Source organism: Sarcophilus harrisii, chromosome 1, assembly GCF_902635505.1.
Source record: "Sarcophilus harrisii chromosome 1, mSarHar1.11, whole genome shotgun sequence".
Lineage (NCBI taxonomy): Eukaryota > Metazoa > Chordata > Mammalia > Dasyuromorphia > Dasyuridae > Sarcophilus > Sarcophilus harrisii.
Window position 1 is genome coordinate 344,764,322 of NC_045426.1, and position 24,186 is coordinate 344,788,507.

Consider the following 24,186-nt stretch of genomic DNA (forward strand, 5'->3'; position numbering starts at 1 on the left):
CAGTTAATTTAACTGCTTTCATAAACCACTCTTTAAGAATAGCAACAAAGTATTTTAAAAAGAGACCATTGATTAGCCTTTAATAGTAGCATAAATATAATTTTACAACTTACTAATGGTAAGTTCAAGAAGTACCATTTTATTGACTCAAGAAGCTGATAATGAAGATTATGGTAATCATAAAAAGAAATCATTTGAGGGCAGACGTGTCCATATAATGTGATACTGTTAAAATTATTAAAAAAAAAAAATAAACCCACCTGGTATAGGTGATACATTATACCCAGAAAGCTTAATAAAATCAATATTTCTGATATCCCTCTGTATGAATCTTTGATAATATCCCTTCTAAGATTAATCAGAAGAGATATGAGGTGTGATACAGTTCATAGAAAAGTTATCTCACAGTGCTTTTAACAAACAAAGGTAGCTCTATCAATTATCTGTGAGACTTTGGGCAAGTCATTTAATCTCTCTGGGCCTCAGTTTTTTAAAAAATAAAATAAAGGGGTTGATTTAAATTATCTCTAATGTCCACTTATAAATCTATGACTTAGTAATGTGTGAATCACCTCTCTTTGCTTCTAAAGAGAGAAGCAATGACAGTGGAATCATGTATTACAGTAAAAATTAAATTTTTGTTAACTAGATTTGTTGACAAATCCCATTCTCTGACATGCTGGACCTCAAAGCTTTTATTGTACTTTCCTGAGTCTGGGTGAACTTTATCGTTTTAAACTATAAATAAAGCTTTTTATTTTTCAAAACACATGCATGGACAATTCTTCAACATTAGCTCTTGAAAAAGCCTGTGTTCCAATTTTCCCTTCCCCCCACTCGCTCCTCTAAATGGCAAGTAGTCTAATATATTAAACATAGTAGAACTATATGTTAAATCCAATATATGTATACATATTTATACAATTGTCATAACACACAAGAAAAAAAAAGAAGCAAAATAAAATGCAAACAAACAACAAAAAGAATCACACTATGTTGTGAATCACACTCAGTTCCCTCGGTCCTCTTTCTGGGTGTAGATGGCTCTCTTCATTATTGAACAAATGGAACTGATTTGGTTCATCTCATCAGTATTGTTGTTGAAGTATATAATGATCTCCTGGTTCTGCTCATTTCACTCAGCATCAGTTCATTTAAGTTTCTCCAGGCCTCTCTGTATTTGTCCTGCTGATTGTTTCTTACAGAACAACAATATTCCATAATATTCATATACCACAATTTATTCAGCCATTCTCCAGTTGATGGGCGTCCACTCAGTTTCCAGTTTCTGGCCACTACAAAGAGACCTGCCACAGACATTCGTGCACATACAGGTCCCTTTCCCTTCTTTAAGATCTCTTTGGGATTTAACCCCAGTAGAAACACTGCTGGATCAAAGGGTATGCACAGTCTGGTAACTTTTTGGGCATAGTTCCAAATTGCTCTCCAGAATGGGTGGATCAGTTCACAACTCCACCAACAATATATCTGCGTCCCACTTTTCCCACATCCCCTCCAACATTCGCCATTCTCTTTTTCTGTTATGTTAGCCAACCTGAGAGGTTTTTAATGGTACTTCACAGTTGTCTTAATTTGCATTTCTCTGATCAGTAGTGATTTAGAGCACCTTTTCATATGATTAAAAATGGCTTTAATTTCTTCATCTGAAAACTGTCTGTTCATATTCTTTGACCATTTGTCAATTGGAGAATGGCTTGGAGTCTTATAAATTTTAGTCAATTCTCTATATATTTTAGAAATGAGGCCTTTATCAGATGGGTGAACTTTATGTGATCAGTTATAACTATATTAGATACTCCTTGAAAATCTCCAGCTTTCATCATGATTACAATACATAAGGATAAGTCAATTTCTCTCTCAAGGAAAAGCAAAAATTCTCACCTTTAGCCTTGCAGTAAGAGACACAGTTTATGTTTACCCCTGTCTCAAAACCAAACTTCTCCTCTGGACTAAGCACATAATTTTCTCCTCGTTCCAAGTCCCACAATCTAAGAATTACAAAAAAGAAACAATTACTGGAATTAAGCTAGTTTTGTTAATGACAGATTCCTCAACTCCAGCCTACTCAACCTCAAAGCCAGCTGTCTGGTGGCAGGCTTTCCCTACCTCCCTGGTGAGTCCCTGGTGATGATCACCATTTCCTCAAAGGTCCCAGCCATACTGCTGTCTTCACTGCCAACTGAATACACACTTCAGACTGATGTCCATACTCCCCACCAGAGCTGCCTCTATGCATTCTCATTGCTGTTCCCCTTTTTGTTTTCCCTTATTAAAATTCACACTCCTTAAAAGTCAGACCCTTCTTGCTTTTGTGTATTTATGGTTTCAGCACTTGGCACAGAATGAGGTATATAGTGAGCAGCTAATAAATGCTTTCTTCTGCTATCTCAAGGAACTCACTTTCAATTCAGTTTGAGTTGGCTTTATATTTATAAACTCAAAGGAAAATCTTCAAATTAAGAGAAAAAAATGACATTTTAGAAGCTTCCTGTGTTAAAGGAAAATATATAGTTTTATTACTAGTTTATATTTATAAAGGAAGCAAACAAGAATAAAAAGAATGTTCTTTGAAAGAATATTCACCAAAATATGAAGGTCTTACCTGAGGACTGTTTCCCCAATTGCTGTAACGAGAAGACTACCTTCAATCAAAATGATGTCTGCAGAGTGGCCTGTTTTTCCACTCAATTTGACCTGTGTAAAGAATCAACAATAAGCAAGAAACACATTACTCATAAATAAGAATGGCCAATTTGCCTAAAAACTAAAAAGATTTTTTTTCAAAAATCAACATATGTATTTTTATATGAATGTATGTATAAAAATAACACATATAACAATATAACAAATATAACAAAATATATATTGTTATACATATAATAAATATAACAAAAACTGATTATACAGTAGTTGATAGTGAACGCACGGTGGGATTAAGCAAATGGCTTTCAAGCAAGAAAAGTCTAACTCCCAACAAAGTTAACAAATTAAAATTGACATCATTACTTGAACTTAAATACAAATAGGAAACCCAACCATATTACAAAACATTCAAATTCGTAGATCATGCTCTAGATTAAGCCTTCTTAAAATTTTTTTGCATCATAGACTCCTTTAGCTCATGGTGAAACCATGGATCCCGTCTCAGAATAATGTTTTTAATAATGAATAAAATTCATAGAACTGCAAAGGAAATCAATTATATTGAAACATATTCATGGAAATATTTTATAAAACCAAGTTCACAGTCTCCACATTAAGAATCCCTGCTTTAGAAGGTATTTATACAAGTATTCTTCAAGGATTTATAGTACAAATAAATAAATAAGGCACATATAACACCACTTTCAATAACAGCAAAAATCTACACATCACAAAAAGGTGAAATGTATGGGCTAACTACAGATGAGATAGGGAGAATGGCAAACTCTATGAGTAATACCATCAACCACACTGCAATAACAATTATATATTTCAGGGATTCCCAAATGATAAACACATGTCCTAAATAAAGTAAGGCTTGACACATTCTAGATGCTTTCAAATATATACCTATTTCCCCTCAAACCTAGCAAACTGCCTTAAGTATAATCTAGGTTTTACATAAGAACTAAGTAAATCAGTGAGAATTAAAATACATTGTAGGGTTCAGCTTAAAGTCCTGTTTTCCATTTTTTCTTTCATTTGCCATGAGAAACTGGAAAAAATTTCATGCCCTTTTTGTCTCTAGTTTCCCATGTTGCAAATAATACTTTAAAGCAAGGGTCAGCAAACTAGACACTGAGGGCCAAATCCAGTTTTTTTCATAAACAATAAGCTACAAATAGTTTTTAAATGCAATAAAACTTTATAAAAAAAAAAAAAGCAAAACTAAGATGTGATAGTGCCTTTGTAAAGGAGCACTCCTAGCATTAGAATGACCTGAGTTCAAATCTAACCTCAGATATTTACTAGTTGTGTGACCCTAGTTAACCATTCAATTGCTTCTCCCTGCCTCCAAACACTTTAAAACTATTCTTAGCTTAACCCAAAGATCCCAGCCTTTGGGATAATAACTCACTGTTTGACAAAAAATGCTGGGAAACTGGAAACTAATATGGCAGAAACTAGGCATTGACCCACACTTAACACCATACACCAAGATAAGGTCAAAATGGGTTCACGACCTAGGCATAAATAATGAGATTATAAATAAATTAGAGGAACACAGGATAGTTTACCTCTCAGACCTGTGGAAGAGGAAGGAATTTATGACCAAAGAAGAACTAGAGACCATTACTGATCACAAAATAGAAAAATTTGATTATATCAAATTGAAAAGTTTTTGTACAAACAAAACAAATGCAGGCAAGATTAGAAGGGAAACAATAAACTGGGAAAACATTTTTACAGTCAAAGGTTCTGATAAAGGACTCATTTCCAAAATATATAGAGAATTGACTCTAGTTTATAAGAAATCAAACCATTCTCCAATTGATAAATGGCAAAGGATATGAACAGACAATTTTCAGATGATGAAATTGAAACTATTTCTAGCCATATGAAAAGATGCTCCAAGTCATTATTAATCAGAGAAATGCAAATTAAGACAACTCTGAGATACCACTACACACCTGTCAGACTGGCTAGAATGACAGGGAAAGATAATGACGAATGTTGGAGGGGATGGGGAAAATTAGTATACTGATACATTGTTGGTGGAATTGTGAACACATCCAGCCATTCTGGAGAGCAATTTGGAACTATGTTCAAAAAGTTATCAAACTGTGCAAACCCTTTGATCCAGCAGTGTTACTACTGGGCTTATATCCCAAAGACATCTTAAAGAAGGGAAAGGGACCTGTATGTACAAGAATGTTTGTGGCAGACCTCTTTGTAGTGGCCAGAAACTGGAAACTGAGTGGATGCCCATCAATTGGAGAATGGCTGCATAAATTGTGGTATATGAAAATTATGGAATATTATTGTTCTGTAAGAAATGACCAGCAGGATGAGTCCAGAAAGGCCTGGAGAGACTTACATGAACTGATGCTGAGTGAAACGAGCAGGACCAGGAGATCATTATATGCTTCAACAACAATACTATATGATGATCAATTCTGATGGACGTGGCCATCCTCAGCAATGAGATCAACCAAATCATTTCCAATAGAGCAGTAATGAACTGAAGCAGCTACGCCCGGAGAAAGAATTCTGGGAGATGACTATGAACCACTACAAAGAATTCCCAATCCTTCTGTTTTTGTCCACCTGCATTTTTGATTTCCTTCACAGGCTAATTGTACACTATTTCAAAGTCCGATTCTTTTTATACAGCAAATTAACTGTTTGTACATATATACATATATTGTATTTTATTTATACTTTAACATATTTACCATGTATTGGTCAATCTGCCATATGGGGGAAGGGGTGGGGAGAAGGAGGGAAAAATTTGGAACAAAAGGATTTGTAACTGTCAATGATGAAAAATTACCTATGCATATATCTTGTAAATAAAAAGCTATTTTAAAAAAAACCTGTTTTTAGCTTTCGTGCTACACAAAACAGATGACCAGATTTGGCTCTTCAAGTATATTGACCCCAAATAAGTAACTTATGCTCCAAGTAACAATTATATTAAAATAATAAGATAATATGCCTACTGACTAAGATGATATCTATAGTATTTATACTAAACAAAAAAAGGAGAAAAATGATTTTTTCAAAGTAGTGAAAGTCTGACAAACTACAAAGGTTAAGCCTTCATAGCTTCTTCCCATGTTTTTCACCCTCATTGTCTTACCTTCAAGACCTCTTCAGCTTCCCCCTCAGGAGTGATTGTATAAAGGGACAAGAGAAGATTCTCTGTCACCACCACCAATACTTCTCTCTTCTCAATATAAAACATCATTTGGACTGGACTGTCTACAGACACCACACGGGAGGTCTTTCCTTTTTCATCCACATAGTGCACTATTCCTAAAGACAAAACACCATCATTGATTATAGGATAAATAAGGATTATAGATCCCAGAGATACTACTATTCCACTAAACTATAATGCTTTAAGGATTATATACTTAAATAACAATACTATATGATGATCAATTCTGATGGATTGTAAGGAAATGTGTAAGGAAATTCCTCGTTAGAACTTTCCTCTACTTATCTGAAATAGCCTGTCATTTATAAATCTAGTAAATTGCCTAGGATCCATGGGAAATTAAAGCATTTCCTTTTGGGCATACACAGTTTATGTTTGTTAGAAGAACTTGAACCCGTTTCCCTGACTCCAAAGTCAGCCTTCCATCCCCTATGCCATGCTGCCTCTTTCTTACTTTAATCTATAATTAAATAACAGTAAGAGCAAGTCAGTTAAAAAAAAAGTCACATAAGTAAAACTTAATTTGTTTTTTGTATATGGCAAAACTGGTTTTAAAAAAAAGTACATATTTTATTGTTTCCATGTAACACAAAAAGGACAGGAAATAATTTAAGATTATAGAAATATGTGAGTCAAAGAAACAAAGTGATAACTAATATTTTATCAATTGTTTGTACACATGTAGTACTGTGTTAAATATCTAACAAAATAATATAAATCAGAGTGCTTGCATGTTTAAAGCTTGTAATATGTACGCTAAACTCATCTATAATTAAATTATAGCCTACAGACATGGTCATGACTAAAAGGGCACAAATATGTATTTCAATAACAATTCATATATGACAGAAATAATTAAAATCAATAGGAAAACAACAATTACATTAGAATGAACAACAACGTCAGACAAATATAAAGGCAACATAGATGGTTCTTTTTTCAAGACAAGGAAAAGCAAAAGATGAAAAATTGTTAGCAATAAAAGACATGACAGGACATACTCGAAATAACAAAAATAAATACTATCTTACCTATCTATCTATCCACATATGTATATGTATATTACAATTTTCTACCTTGATTTCTCTCCTATAGGTTACTGTAGGTTAAAATTTAACTGTTTTTCTTTCATGAAATTGGACTCTAAAAAGGGAGTAAGTAGAATTCATGCCAAGTAGTTAGGCAGGCAACCAATCATACATATAATTTCATTAAAATTATTAACTTCCATCTTCACCACTCTTCACCCACAAATTTACTTACAGATACAAAAACCACATTTTATTTTTAAGTTCATATTTCAGATAGCCCTTTACAATTTGAGTGCTTTCCTCACAGCAACACTATGAGGTACAAAAGGCAAGCATTAATATCTCCAGTTCACAGAGGAGAGAGGAAATGGAATCTTAGAAAAGGTAAATGACTTGATGGAACCACAGAAATCTTTAAAATGTCATCATATAAACAATATCACATGGCAAGTAAGTGTTTCAGAGTCTGACTCCAAACAGTTTTCCCCTACTATATCATGCTGTGTCTCATTTCTCTTTCTACAACAGATGTATTCTTGAAAATCTTTTCACATTACATTTTTTTAAAACACTGACTATTTTCCCATTGAGTTAGTGCTAGGACTCATCTGTATTCTAATGAGGCCAACAGGAAAAGAACCTAATCCACAATTGTGACCAATAAAATGCAGGATATTAGAATACACAGATAGAATAGATAAAGCTCAGGTCTCTGAGTAGGAGATCAAACCCTGCCTTTGATACGGTAAATCCAGTGAAGTTATTGAACCTTTCAATGTCCAGATGACCCTCCTAGGGGTAGAAATTTCCAAACAAAAGCTAACCTGGAAAGGTAGAAGGAATTTCATCACAGACAGTTTTTCTATATTAAGAAAAATTACAGGCCCTGAACAGGACCTAAATCAAAACCTAGAATGTTCTTCCAAGTAAATAATTGTTAATAATACAATGAATTATGCAAAATTTCAGACTATTCACTGGAAGGTCAAATACTAAAGCTGAAGCTTAAGTGTTTTGGCCATATGAGAAGAACTCATTGGGAAAAAAAGGGGGAAAGAAGAGGATGAGATGTATGTCATGGAAGCAACAAACATGATCCTGGACAGACTTCAGGAGCCAGTGGAGGATAGAAGGGCATGGTATGCTATAGTCTATGGGGTCATGAAGAATTGAACATGACTGAACGACTATATAACAACAAATGTCAAAACCTTTTTTGAAGCTTTTCAAAACAGCCTACATTATATGTCTAATCACTTTTAAACTTATCTAAGCCACAAACTTTCCCAAATACAAGGGACAAAATATTGAATTTGAGTTTTTCCTGATTCTTACTAGCTAAGTGATATGATAGTCAAGTCATTTAATGAATTAACCAATCACAATCTCTCAAAACCTGTTTATTTGTAAAATGCATACCTATCTCATAAGATCAAATGAAATTATTATTATTATTACTATGATTATGATTGGCCTAACATTGTCATAGAGGAGTCCCATGACTTCTTCATAAAGTCTATGACTGTCCAGCTTTCAGTGCTCATTCTCTCCCCAGAATACTATACCACTTATTTGTCACTTAGCACGTATTTAAGGTGTCTTTTTGTCTGTACTGTCATATGCTAAGAATCATGGAAAACTATGATCTTCAAAAAATTAAAAATTACCTTCACAGCAAGAAGCAGAGGCACATGCTGTATATTCAATACATAAAAATAAGAAACTATGAAAAAAAACAGAGTAAAGGATGTCATTGAAGAAATTTATGACTAAAAAGGAAGATACTATTTACATGACAATAATTAACAATTCAGATTTATGTGAAAATATTATTTGAATTAAGCATAAAAAACACAGTTAACAGGTCACCTTGGTTTTGTCTATTAGTTTAATTTCCTCTCTTTGGCTGAATGATGAACAATATATCATTGAAAGCTGTATCATGATTTCTTTAGGCTTTAAAAAAAAAACCCTAAAAAAATTCCAAGAAATGTATTATAGAATGCTATAAGTTTGTACCTAAGTTTTGATTTTCACCATCCACGAGGCTGACAAAGAAGGATAATCCTTCCTGAGATCCCATTTTTAGGAAACCTCCAAAGCCACTTTTTCTCCAATTAAACATGTCCAATGCTTTTTCATCACCACTGACAGCTGCTTTTGCCAACTGAACCAAGTCCCTGCAAACAATTAAAGACACATAGTTTCAAGATTTTTTAGCAGCCATATTTACATTTTCCTGTGATTTCATTTCTTAGTAACTACAATGGTACTGACCCTTTTCACTCTGAGCCAAAGACAGAAATAATCTGTTAAGAATAATTATTTGAAACTTTTAATGTACTCACTCGCCAGGTGGGGGAAGCCGAAAGATGCAATGAGTCAAATGCTTTCCATATTCATGTTTCAGTAAAGGTGTTCCTTGTACTCTGCCTCTTTGGTCTAACCGCCATAACACCAGAACACCAAGCTAAGGAAAATTCAAAAGTTGTCATTAAAGAACTTATTTCAGAAAATGGAGAAATTTTTTTGCAAAAAAATTGGCTTTTCTTAAATCATTACACACATTGTAACGACATTATGTAAAGACATTATGTATAGCTGCCTAAAAATCAGAAAACCTAGGTGTTAGTCCTATCTCTACACAAAATTTAGTGATACCCTTTAGCCCATTAAATCATTAACTTGTAATTTAGTATCATCATTTAACACATTAGGATAAATTAGGATAAATAATAACCTATATAAGGCTATTAAGAATCCCAAGAACTTTTCAGAGGACATTTAATCCCTGCCAAAGATGTCAAATAACAGCAAAAGCTATTTTACTTTCGCCCTTATTAATCTGAAAGACTGCGAAACTGACAATTTAGAATTTTTCCCCATCATCTTCATCCTAGAAGCTGAATAAAAACTGCAACTAATTAACATCAACATAGAAACTATGTGGAACCAAATAACTGCACTGAACAATCAGAACAAAATTCAGGGAAAAAAATTCCCCACCAAGTGACTTCATTGAGAAAAACATTTTTTTTTTTTTGCATTTATGGAGAATAAGCAGTTCAGTGTTTTTCCATGAGAGTTATAATTAGTTCTAGATCCCAACTCCAAACTTCCAAACTGTTGAAATGCCTTCGCTGAGTTTACTAAGCACTTAGTAAGTGTAAGGTGCTGTGGATGATACAAAAGTGCATAAACCGGGATCCTTCACTCCAGCAGATAACACTTAATTGAGGAGGTAAAACATATAGACATACATATATTAATATTTTATATGTATATACAAAATCTAATATTTCACTGAATCTATCATTTTAAGTATACATAGGAGGTAACAGTTTAGGACATAAAAGACAAATATACTCAACATTTCACTAGCTCCATGATTTTACCAATTTGGGTGCTACTTTAAACGATATCCTCCCATAAATCTCCTATAGGAAATAAATCCATCAGGCTAGGAAGCTTACATTTTATGGATACCCAGGTTGTACTCTAGTTTTCCATCTGTCATCTTACATTGACTGGCTATCTTCCTTTCTACTCACAAATTTTCCTAATAATAGTTGTTGTAACTTTTTTTGTTTAGTATCTTTTGTTTTTACATTATCTTACATTATGAATATATTCCTTCCCTATCAGCAAGCCATCTCCTATAATAAAGATTTTTAAATGAAAGAGGAAAAAAAAGCAATTCAACAAAACCAAACATATCAACAGTGTATCTGTATCTGCAACATTTCACACCTCTATAAAGAAGGGTGAGAGGTTTATTTTCTCAACTGTTTGATCATTACAACTACTTTGCTAAATTTTGCCTTTTTAATTCTTTTCATTTACATTGTTATAGTAACTGCCATTATATTTTCCTAGTTTCACTTATTTCATTATGCGTCAACTCACATATTTCTATTCAACATTTCCTTTCTTCATACTTATTATTTCTTACACTGGGACATTCTTTTACACTGATGTATCACAATTTATTTTAGTGTGATTCTGGGCAAGTCACTTACCCCTGGTTAGCCTCCATTTCTCATCTAAAAAATGAGCTAAAGAAGAAAATGTCAAACCAGTATCTTTATCAAGAAAAACCCCAAATGGGGTTACAGAATTGGATACAAATGAAACCATTGAACAACAAACCACAATTTAGTCATTCTTTCCCTAAATTGATAGACTTCTATTTTATTTCGAGTTCTTTATAATAACTTCTTTAAAAAAATTGATGCTTTGTTTCTACATCATAATCACTTCTTACAAATCCTCACTATTATACTTTTTTTTGAAACAAAAATAATTAAGCAAATATCTGATATAGCGATATAATTTATACAATATTCTTATTAGTTCCCTACTTCTCTACTATGAAAAAGAAAAGTATGTATGTGCATGAATGACCTGCATGGATTTTTTTTAGCATAATTCCACACTGAAATCCAGAATAGTTGGACTATTTCATAGATCACTAATAATGCTTCAGTGAACCTATCTTCATACAAGCCTTCCAATACTATTTTCTTCTTCTGAAAAGAGGCTGCTCAAAAAGAATACTGATTCAAGTCTGATTATAAGGATAAGAAAACAATTCTCTCTTCTTTGGAAAGGTGAGAACCATTAAATCTTTTGTTGTTGTTGAAATTTATATTTTTTAATTAATTTTCTTTTTTTATTATAGCTTTTTATTTATAAGACATATGCACGAGTAATTTTTCAGCATTGACAAGTGCAAAACCACCTGTTCCAACTTTTCCCCTCCTTCCTCCTACGCTCCCCCTTCCCTAGATGGCAGATAGTCCAATACATGTTGAATATGTCAAAGTATATATTAAATACTATATATGTATGCATATTTGTACAGTTATCTTGCTGCACACAAGAAAAATTGGATTTAGAAAGAAGGTAAAAATAACCTGAGAAGGAGAACAAAAACGTAAGCAAACAATAACAGAAAGAGTGGAAATGCTATGTTGTGGTCCACATTCATTTCCCATAGTTCTCTCTCTGGGTGTAGTTGGTTCTCTTCATTACTAAACAATTGGAACTGGTTTGAATCATCTCATTGTTGAAGAGAGCCATGTCCAGCAGAATTGATCATTGTAAATTATTGATGTTGCCATGTTCAATGATCTCCTGGTTCTATTCATTTCACTCAGTATCTGTTCATGTAAGTCTCTCCAGGCCTCTCTGAAATCATCCTGCTGATTGCTTCTTAGAGAACAATAATATTCCATAACATTCATATGCCATAACTTATTCAGCCATTCTCCAACTGATGGGCATCCATTCAGTTTCCAGTTTCTGGCCACTACAAAAAGGGCTGCCACAAACATTTTAGCACATACAGGTCCCTTTCCCTTCTTTAAGATCTCTTTGGGATATAAACCCAGTAGGAACATTGCTGGGCCAAAGGGTATGCACAGTTTGATAACTTTTTAAGCATAGGAAAACCATTAAATCTAAAGCATTCCATAAATTGTAGGGAGTGGATAATAAATGCTTTATTCATATTCTTTGACAACTACTAGAAAATGAGTCCTTAATATATTTTTGTCACAATTCCCTGTATATTTTGGCTTTCAAACAAATTTTAGTGATATCTAATACAAATATTTCATTTCCATACCACTATTTCCCTTTTAATCCTGTAATTGTTAACTTCATTCTAGTAAAATCTTTTTAAATATACAGTGAAAATTTTGTATTTTATCTTTTGATTTCTTTTATTTTTTGATTAAGGATTCCCTAATTAACAAAAACTGAAATCATATTCTCTTTAAATTTTTTTTGATGGCATAACCTTTTTTATTACAGTTGTATTCAATTCTTGCACTTGCTGGGGGTAGCTAGATGGCATGGTGAATAGAATACTGGACTTGGAGTCAGGAAGACCCAAATTCAAATCTGGTCTCAGACACTTACCAGCTATGTGATCCTGAGCATGTCATTTAATCCTATGTGTCTCAACTTCCTCATCTATAAAATGTTGGGAAAGGAAATGGCAAACCAGTATCTTTGTGGTTCAAATGGGGTGACAAAGAGTTGGATAGGGACAAGAACAACATTGAAATTATTATAGTATATGGCATAAGATTTTCATCTAAATTTAATTTCTGTCAAACTACTTTTTCATTTTCCCAGTAGTCTTGTCAAATGTCCTTCCAACAATTTATTCAGACTTGCCAAACACTAACTTATTGTTTCAAATTATTTGTTTCATATCTCATCTTTTCATTGATATATTTTTCTCTCTTTTATTAACTAATACCCAAAGTTTTTATGATTACATTGTTTGAAACAGTTTTTGAGATATTATTCTTACTTTTACTTCATTATTTCCTTTGAGATTCCAGGACTTTTATTTTTCCAAACAAGTTTTTGTATTTCATCTCATTCTAAAAAATATTCCTTTATATAGTTTAATTGATATAGCACTAGATATAATAAACAATTTAGCCAGTATTATCATTTTTATTATTTGGGCATATACCCGTTCAAGGCTGTGAATGTGTCTCCAATTATTGGAGTCTTCTTAACTCTTTTTCAATGAGTATTTTAAGTAAATCTTGAATGTATCTTGGCAAGTTAACTCATGTTTCATGCATTTTAAATAGAACTTCCCTTATTTTTTTCCTGGTATTTGTTAGTACTATAAAGAGATGCTGATGATTTTGTGGATTTATTCTGTATCCTACTACTTTAATAAAGTTACTAAATCATCTGTTTCTTTGCTTCTTTCTGGAGTTTTCTAAGTATTGTTCTTGCTTTTCAGTCACATTTGACTGTTTGTGACTGCACTTGGGTTTTTCTTGACCAAGATAGTGGAGTTCTATTTTCTTCTGCTTATTTTACAGAAGAGCAAACCAGAGACAAATAAGGTTAAGTGACTTACTTAGGATCATACAGCTAGTAAGTGCCCAAGGCTATATTTGAACTCAGATCTTCCTGACTCCAGACCTGGCACTCTGTCCACTGCACTACTTAGCTATTCTTTTATTTATTTATTTTTGGTAATAATAATTGCTTTTTATTTTTAAAATACATGCAAAGATAAGTCTTCAACATTCATCCCTACAAAACCCTGTGCCTCAAACTTATCTCCCTCTCCTCCCTCCCAACCCCCTCCTCCAAACAGCAAACAATCCAATATAGGCCAAACATGTGCCATTCCTCCAAGAACTCCCACAATTATCTTGCTGCACAAGAAAAATCAGATCAAAAAGGAAAAAATGAGAAAGGAAAAAGAAAGCAATAAAACAACAACAAAAAAGGTGGAAATGTTATGCTGTGATCCACACTCAGTCCCCACAGTTCTCTCAGAGTGTAGATAGCTCTCTCCATCACAAGATCATTGGAACTGGTCTGAATCATCTTGCTGTTGAAAAGAGTCACATCCATAAGAATTGATCCACTCTTAGTTTCCAGTTTCTTGCCACTACAAAAAGAACTGCTACAAACATTTTTGCACGTATAGTTCTTTCCTCTTTTTTATGATCTCTTTGGGATCCAGGGCCAGTAGAGACACTGCTGGATCAAAGACACTGCTGGATGCACGGTTTGATAGCCCTTTGGGCATAGTTCCAAACTGCTCTCTAGAATGGTTGGATCAGTTTACAATTCTACCAACAATGTATTAAAAGTTCCAGTTTTCCCACATCCCTGACAACATTTTTCATTATTTTTTCCTATCATCTTAGCCAATCTCAGAGGTGTATAGTGGTATTTCTCTGATCAATAGTGATTTTGAGCATTTTTTCATATGACTAGAAATGTCTTTAATTTCTTTGTCTGAAAATTGTTTATATCCTTTGACCATTTATCAACTGGAGAATAACTTGTATTCTTATAAATTTCAGTCAAATCCCTATATATTTTACAAATGAGGCCTTGGCTATAAAATTCCCACCCAGGTTTTTACTCTCCTTCTAATCTTGGCTGCATTAGTTTTGTTTGTAGAAAACCTTTTTGATTTAATTATCAAAATTATTCATTTTGCACTTCATAATGCTCTCTAGTTTCTCTTTGGCCACAAATTCCTTCCTTCTCCACAGATCTGACAGATAAACTATCCCTTGATCCTCTAATTTGCTTATAGTATCACCCTTTATGTCTAAATCATGAACCCATTTCGAACATATCTTCGCATAACACATTAGGTATTGTTCAATGCCTAATTTCTGCCATACTATTTTTCAATCTGTCATACAATTTCTACAATTTCATACAATGTTTAGAAAAATAAAAAGCTTTAATAAAGAAAAAGAGAAAGAAAAAATATCATTAATAAGAATGGTTCGTAATTTTCTTTCTGTGTTTTGTCTTTCCCTGGCTTGGTAATTGGGACTATATTAAAATGAGTAAAGAAGAATGCCCTTGTCCATTTCTGATAATAATTTTTACAGCATAGGTATTAACTATTCTTTAAATGTTTTATAGATTCCACTTGTACATCCATCTTTCCCTGGGTTGTATTTCCCATTTGTGGTTCTCTCCCCACCCTCCCACCCCCGCTTCTCATATTGGGTTGTTTAAAAATTTAGATTCCTTATCTTTTTAGTTTGAATATTTATAATTTTTGTAAGATGCTTAATGATTTCTTTTGAATTCCTAATTTTTCTTCATTTGAATTCTTAGTTTTTCTTTAGTAGGTTTCATAATTTTTTAAATTTCTTCTTTGCTTTTTTGTGATTTTATCTTGTTTTTTAATTTACTAATTTGATTTTCTTCTCCTTTTCTTGATCATGATAATGGTGATTAGTTTGGAGAGTCTTTCCAAAAATAGCTTTTAGCTTTTCTCAAATTTTAAATTTTTCAATGTTTTCCTTTGTATTTATTTCAGGGGTGTTAATTTGTTAATCACAGAAAATATCTATTGATTTTTTTGAATTACATCTCTCTTTTTCTATTTAGTTGATAAAACTTTTCAGAGAAATAAATTTTCTTCTAGAGATTATAATTGTTTTAACTGTTATAATTGTTTTAACTGTGTCCCATAAAGTCTTTATGTTTACTATCACCTACCATTTGACAGGCACACTGTTAAAGTTGGAAATGCAATGACAAAAACAAAACAGTATTGATGGTATTCAAGGTGTTTATATTCTAGCAAAAAACACAACATATATACATATTAGTATATGCAAAATACATATAAATAAATACAAGGTAATTGGATCGGGGTACTCATAGTTTGGGAGGTCAAGAAAAATTTCATGCAAAAGATTCATTTAAGCTGAATTTTTAAGGAGATTAGGGAGTTCAAGAAACTGCAAAAAGATTAGTTTGATTGGACCAGGAACGACAGGAGAGTGCCACAAGTCTGGAAAAACTAGATTGGAGCCAGACTGTAAGGGCCTTTTAATGCCAAAGAGAGGTGTTACATTTTGTCTTAAAGGTAACAGAAATTCTTAGATTTTTTTTTTTTTGCTTAATTTCTTTTTATAATTGTATTCAGTATTCAGAATGTAATTAGTCTTCCCTGAGGTCTATAACTTCTGCTCATATTTTATTTGTTCACTACTATCTCATTGCCTTATGATCTAGAAGAGATGTTTTTATTATATCTTTCTTTTTACACTTCTTGCAGATTCTTTTGTGCCCTAAAGCATGATTTTAGTAAAAGCTGCTGAGAAATATGAACTCTAAAATTCCCATCTAGAAGTGACCAAGAACCAGCGGATAGAGTACTGGGACTGGAGTTGGGAAGACCTAAGTTTAAATGGTCTCTTAGATACTTGCTAGCTAAGTGACTCTGAGCAAGTCATTTAATTTCTGTGCCTCAGATTCCTCACCTATAAAAGAGAGACAACAATGGTACCTATCTCCCAGGATTGTTTTGAGGATTAAATGAAATAATAATTGTAAAGTACTTAACATAGGGCCTGGTATATAGATTCTATATAAATTTTAGTTCTTACTATTATTATTAAATATTGTCTTTCCAACCACTGACTCAGATCTGTATTTTCCTTCTTATCTTTCTTTTGTATTCTTTTACCTCTATTAGAAAAATATTAAAGTCTCCTATTTTTCATTAACCAATGTCTTTTGGCAATTCATCTAGTATGCCTTTTAAGAACTTAGCCTTTGTATCATTTGGGTGTATATACATTTAGTATTATTTTTCACTGACTATAGTGGCTCTGAACATGTTATATCTCCCTTATAGCTCTCTTTACTTATCAGTCTTTATTATGCCTTTTCTGAGATCATAATCTTTCCTCCTTTCCACTAATCTGTCCAATTCTAAATTCCTTTACCTTTTAAAAAAATTATTTTAGAAGAATAACAACTCCTTGAGGGGACTGTCACTTTTGTACTTGTATGCTGTGCCTAGAACACTGTTTGGCTTACAGGAAGTACAATAAAGATTTTTTTTTATAGATTCTCTGATTTTTTGATCCTTTTTCTCAGTTCATATTACTGGTGTGTCATTAGCCCATGAACTCCTTGAGAGTATAACTTTTATCTTCAATACAGGTATAAATTAGAGATACAGCAGATTTGGTTCCAGAACACCACAATAAACTGAATTTTGTAATAAAGTGAGCCAAGTGTATTTTTTGGCTTCCCAGTACATATAAAAGTTTATACTATGTTGTATTCTATTAAGTATGCAATTATTTTGTATAATGTCTAAAAATGTACAAAGCTTAATTAAAAAATACTTTACTGTTAAAAAGTGCCAAGCATCATCTGAGCCTTCTGTGAGTTGTAATGTTTTTGTTGGTGGAAGTTCTTGCCTTGACATTAATGGCTGCTGACTTATCATCATGGTGGCCTAGATTTCAGCCTCTCAGTTTTCAAAATGCCTTCCTCACTAAGCTTAATCACTTCTAGCTTATGATTTAAAGTGAGAGATGTATGACTCTCCTTTCACTTGAACTCTTACATGCCACTGTAAGGTTATTAATTGGCCTAACTTTAATACAGCTGTGTCCCAGGGAATAGGGAGGCTCAAGAAGAAAAGAGACAAGGAACTTGCCAGTTGGTAAGCAGTTAAAACACAAAGTCTGCCATCTTATGTGGGTTTAGTTCATGGTACCCCACTACAATAGAAACATCAGAGATCTCTGATTACAGATTATCATAACATATAATAATGAAAAAGTCTGAAATATTGCAAGAATCTCCTAAATAGAAACAGAAGCAGAATGTGAACACATGTTGTTGGAAAAGTGGTGCTGACAGACTTGCTCAATGCAAGGAAACCACAAATTTTCATTTGTAAAAAACAAACCAAAACCAACTTCTGAAAAGCGCAGTAATGTTCAATAAAATGAGGTGTGGCTATACTTACCATAATGCTTGGTACACAAAAGATACTTAATAAATTCTAATTGACTGAAAGTATCTAATCTCCCCTTGTCCTTCCCACCACCTGTGCAAAGCCCATTCTTTTAATTCAGTTACATTAATTTTTAAATGCTATTCCAACCTCTTTCATACTCCTTTCCCTTTTTAGGATACTCTATCTATGCCCAGAAATCTTAATTCTTTTTTTTTTTTTTACTCTTTTTTTTTTATTATAGCTTTTTATTTACAAGATATATGCATGGGCAATTTTTCAGCATTGAAAATTGCAAAACCTTTTGTTCCAACTTTTCCCCTCCGTCCCCCCACCCACCTCCCCCAGATGGCAGGTTGACCAATACATGTTAAATATGTTAAAGTATAAGATTAATATGATACATGTATACATGTCCAAACAGTTATTTTGCTGTACATAAAGAATCGGACTTTGAAATAGCATACAATTAGCCTGTGAAGGAAATCAAAAATGCAGGTGGACAAAAATAGAGGGATTGGGAATTCTATGTAGTGGTTCATAGTCATCTCCCAGAGTTGCTCCCAGGAGCAAAAGGAGCGAAATTCCCAGAGTTCATTATATTTCACCCCTCCGGTGTGAATGCTTCACAATGCTGTCAATGCTGTCAGATCACATCCTTTCTGCTCCTCTTTCTATTGATTTATCCCCAATGTTCTGTCCTTATTCTCCCTCCATCTTAAGGGTAAGGGGAAAAATTGAATGCCTCATGTGTAATTCTACTCTGAAGCCCTAGCCACAGATTTCTTGGAACCTATTCAATTTTTTCTACAATTAAAAGGTGTTCCTCTTTATTATCCTATAATATTAATAATAAGGGAGTTAAGTTTTTCCTCCTGAAATATTAATTATGATGATAATGATTATGATTAGAATTTATGTGATATTTTAAATGTATAACATTTATTTTCACATTATATTATTTTATTCCCTATAGTCTCATTTGAGATTACAACCTTCAGCTAAATCCTCTATCAAGGAACCAAAATCTGGGACTCTGCATTTTGTGGGTGACCACAGTCAGCAAGACTTCATCCCTCTGTGACTACAGTCATCAGAATATATTCACCACTAATCCCCAGCCACAGTCTGAACCCTCATCTGGTCAGTGCACCTGGACCCTGAGTACAGTGCCATCCAAGGGCCCTGTAATCTTCCCCTGATCAGCTGTCTGACACCCACATTGTCCTTATGGTGAAAGTTCCTGCCATAAAGAATATATATATATATATATATATATATATATATAATTATATTATAATTATTTTCTATTATATTGTTTATGTTAACTTATAGTAAATTTATATCTCATTTGATGCCCACAATTACTCTGCAAGATAGGTATTACTGTTATTCCCATTTTATAGATGAGGAAACTGAAGTTCAAAGACCCTAAGTGACTTCCCTAGACTCATATAGATACAATGACTGGGCCACTTAGCTAAATTTTTTCCAACTATTATTCTGAATTTTCCCACGTCTTTTGCTCCTTAGATTCGTTAGCCCATTAATATTCCCTTTGCCTCCCCAAGACATTACAAGCAATATGTGAATTTTAAAGATCAACCAATAGACTCTCCCACCCCACATTCAAGTCTTTGTCTAAGTATAGCCAAATAAAACAAACATTTCATTTCTTTGTTTTTCATTAATATCTAGAAACATTTTATTGTCTGTTTGGTCACTTGGAATACTGTATATGCCCTACTCACTAAAAAATTTAAATCTTTCCCTTTTATTGAAGTCTAATTATTTTCATTGGTATTTTAGCTTCAGCTTTATAGGTTTTATATTTTGGGATCTCTTTGCTCTTCAGAATATCACCCAATATTTCTTTCAATTTTTTGTAAAAATGGAATAACCTTACTATTATACTCTTCAGAACAGAAAGGATTTTTTCCTTTGCTTCCTTGAAAACTGATTTTTTTGTTAACAAAATTGTGACTTGGTTATCTGAACATGGAATTTCTTTCTTTTAGTATTGTATGTGATCATCTATCCTTTGCTATCTGCTTCCAATATTTTATGGGCAATTTTTCTATATGATTTCTTTAAGTTTGGAATCCAGATTTTCTGAAAGGCCTATGTATTTACATCTTATCTTCAAGTTCCATATTCTTATTTTGTTGAATTCATCTGTATACTAATATTATTGGAGTTTTTTTGCTCCATTAGTTTTTCCTTTTTGCCTCTATTTTTTATGTGTTTCAATTCTGTTCTTCTTTAAGAAACACGCTACTGTGAAAAGTGTATTTTGTTCTAAAGTCTGGTCAGTTTTGCTGATTTCTTAAGAAACTTAATTATCTTTGTTTCTTATTTTCATTTAATCCTTTTATTCTCTTCTGAACCAATCTAAAGGTTCTTTGAATTACTGCATTATCATTGTGGGAGAGGTTTCTTACAGAATTCCAAGTTTCTATATGCTTTACGTGGGATCTTTCCTCAATTTCCTTTCCTGTGAAGTTTCTGACCACTGATAGCTCTTTTCTTTGAATTTTTATTAATTTTTTCTCCTTAGTTTTATCTTTATCAATAAGCGTTAAGTTTTACATAGTATTCTTATTAAAGCCATACTTGTACCACTAATGCTTTGTATTTTGAATTCCCAGCATTGCTGTGACTTTCTTCTAGCATTTGCTATTTCCTGTGCTCTCAGACCACAAGATCTATTCTTCTTGATATATGCTGGTGACCAAGCTATCAATCAATAAGCATCCATTTTATAAAAATAGCACTCCTTCAAGTGCTATTTCTAGAGGCCACACTCCTATTCTTTACCTTTCCCAGTACCATTCTTCAAATTTATCTCTTTTGTTTTTTTGACACATTTTCTTCAATAACTAGACTACACCCTGGGAACTTTTTATGAAGGCAAGCCATCTATCACAGGGATAAAAGATTTCTGAGATATTGCCACAGGATTTGAGATGCCATTCATATTCTTCTACCACCTTCCTTAATAATATTTTACAAATGGATTAAATCATAAGTAGGTTGTCTTTAGTGATCATGTATCCTTGATTAACAGAGAAATTACATATTTCCTGACTGAAGTGATTTCTAAATATTTTTTTTGGACTTCTCACTCCATGAATGCTTTACTTTCATTAAACTTCTATAGGAAGTGGTAATAATTGTGGTAAATGTACTTTCTTTTATTTTAAAAACTGTTTTGTGATTCTGGTTTTTTATATCATAATTTCCCAATAGCCATCTCTCCAAGGACCCCACTTTATAATTTAAAAAACAAGCCAAACAAATTGTAGCAGCAACTGCAAGTAGCAATGTATATAACATTTTGCATCTTTAATTTATCTTCTCTTTACTCAAAAACAAAAAATACATATTTCATCATTAGTAACCTAGAATTTCAAGATTCATCATGTTTAATCTGAATTCTGCTATCTTATAATATTGCTTTCATTCATATTATTATGGTATTGTGAATAGTTGTCCTGATTAAGTCTTTTCCTCTGTATCAATTCATACATGTTTTCCAAAGTTTCTTTGAATTGCTCATACTCATCATTTAATAGTCCAGTAAATTCTTATTAACGGGGATCAACTTTTTTTTCTTGGTTACTAACATTCTCAAAAATGCTGCTTTTGACATTTCGGTATACATTGGCCTTTCTTTCTACCTTTGACCTCCTTAAGGTCTATGTCCAGTTGTAGGATCTCTGGTAAAAAGGTAATGAACAGAAGATGTAGAATAAGGCAGGAAATTAAATGGTTCTTCAACTTGTTGCACAAATAATTTAAAATAATGCCTCAATGTGAATGTTAAGAGTGGCAGAAAGAATTAAAAGTCAGGATAAAGCAGCTGTCCAGCTTAAGACAACTTAGGAGGACATTAGGAAAGACCTGATCTCCAGCAGTAGGAGTTTGGTCTGACACCTCCAGGCAGAGACCACTGGATCAACAAACAAGTCCTGAAGGCAGCTGCACTGGTGGCAGGAACTTTCCCACTAGGGACAACGTGGGGATCAGAAAATTGATCAGATCAGGGAAAGATTGCAGGCCTTTATAACACAGGGAAGAAGTGCATGGGGCAGACGAGGTCCCAGGCTCTGTCTGTGGATGAGCAACTACTACATGCTGGGGACTGCAGAGTCACGGAGGGGTGAGGTCTTGAGGACTGTGGATATTCACAAGGGAGAGAAAAGTCCCAGATTTTGGTTCAAGGACAGAAGAGTGAGCTGAAGCTTGTAGTCAAGTAAAAGCATCTGAAACGATCGCATTGCTGGCAACCCCAATCACAGTTAGGGGCAGAGAAGAGCACTTGTTTGACTCCAAGAGAGAGTTCACAAAACAACAAAAAAAAAAATCTGAAGCCTAAGACATTATCCTCCTCACCTCGGGATGACAGCCTGACTCTTAACAACAAGGTAACAGTCAAGAAGTAACCCAACAAAAAACAAAAACAAAAACTAAGTAAGCAAAAGAGAAGAACTAGATCACAGGTAATAGAGAATATCAGGATTAAAATTCAAGAAAAGACAGTGAAATCAAAACAATTATTACTAAAGCTTCAAAGAACTTGGAAAAACTTAAAACGGACTCTACAACTCAAAGAAGAGAGGCTGAGGAAAAATCAGAGGGGGAAGAATAATGGAATATGAATATAGACAAATATGGAAAGCCTTATTGAAACTAATACAAAATGAAGAAAGCAGAATCAGGAAAATTATATTCAGGATGATTATAAAAATATAAATGGAAAGAATATAAATATAGGGATAGAACTGAAACTATGCATCAGTTATGATGACCAAGCCTAGCCTCAAAGAAGAGATATGAAATGAGACCTTTCTTTGCTTTTTGTAGATGGTAGGATCCATGGATGAGGACTATTACATATAAGTAAAAATTTTTTTTTTGCTATGTTGGTTAATTTTGCTGAACTTTTTCCTCCTTTATTCGTTATTAAAAAGATGGCAGAGGGGAGAAGGGTGGAGAGAGCAATACAGTAGAAAATATAATAGCAAATGAGGTCCTAGTCCGGAAGCAAATATGTTTTGTAAACGTACTTCTAGAATATATGAAGATACCAAATGAATGAGCTAGTATTTGGTGACTGTTTTCTGTTCACTTAATGAATGGTAAAGAGAGACTTTTGGTTGGCTGCTAAGCTAGAATTGAGATTGAATATAAAAAACTTAAACAGAGATGGTCATTCTTTCCTACCTGTTGATGTATAAAGATATAAGCCCTTCTTCTCTTCCTTTCCCCTCCTATCTAGAATGGCCAGGGAACACATGGTTTCTCAGGCAAGCTTCTGAGAGGGATAGAGCCATCTCCTGTTTTTGTCTTCTTTAATTTGGTGCAAGCCATCAGACACCCAGAATTGTAATGTTCTCTTCTCTAAATTATAATCTTTCTCTGGGAGCAGATTTCTTGGGGGGGGGGGCTTCTGGAGGCAGCCTTAGTTTCAGTTCAGTGTAATAATCACCTCAAATGCAGCCAGGGATTAAAGTCCAAATCCTTTATTTTTTCTTTCCTTCACTTGGAGCTCAGCTAGCTTTCTAGACGCCTTCCAGATCTTGGTTTCAGTGTTTTCTACAGGACAGCCTGACACCTCTTCTCTGTCTTCCTTCCTTCTGCCCAATTGAATCCTGGCTTCTCAATCTCTTTGGCCCTGAGAGCTTCTTGCTTATATGCTGTACACTGAGTATACTCCAATCATTACATCACTAGGAAACCATTATTTGTTGTAGGATTAAATCAATGCTAAATTAGATTTAACCAGTGTCTCCTCAATTCCACTGACTTAGTACCTTGTAAGAATTCTAACATCTCCCGCTTTCTTTTAATTTAGAACATAGGTGATCATAATCTACCTGACTTCTCAAAGAGGTGAGAACCCCCAAAAAGAAGGTGATCATGCCTTCCCTGACTGCTCAAAAAAGGAGTGAAAACACCATAAAAAGAAGGTGCTC

At 33.5% G+C, this 24,186-nt stretch overlaps 1 protein-coding gene across 3 annotated transcripts in view; it reads right to left on the reverse strand.

Annotated features, from left to right (window-relative positions):
* IFT140 (intraflagellar transport 140) overlaps positions 1 to 24,186 on the reverse strand; it is a 198,496-nt gene that overhangs the window by 156,355 nt on the left and 17,955 nt on the right. For all 3 annotated transcript variants that reach the window (XM_031945786.1, XM_031945784.1, XM_031945785.1), the window contains exons 4-8: positions 9,267 to 9,388; positions 8,938 to 9,098; positions 5,807 to 5,982; positions 2,624 to 2,715; positions 1,903 to 2,009 (exon numbers count right to left, since the gene is read on the reverse strand). In XM_031945786.1, coding sequence (XP_031801646.1) covers positions 1,903 to 2,009; positions 2,624 to 2,715; positions 5,807 to 5,982; positions 8,938 to 9,098; positions 9,267 to 9,388 — 658 coding nt within the window. The remainder of the gene's footprint in view (positions 1 to 1,902; positions 2,010 to 2,623; positions 2,716 to 5,806; positions 5,983 to 8,937; positions 9,099 to 9,266; positions 9,389 to 24,186) is intronic.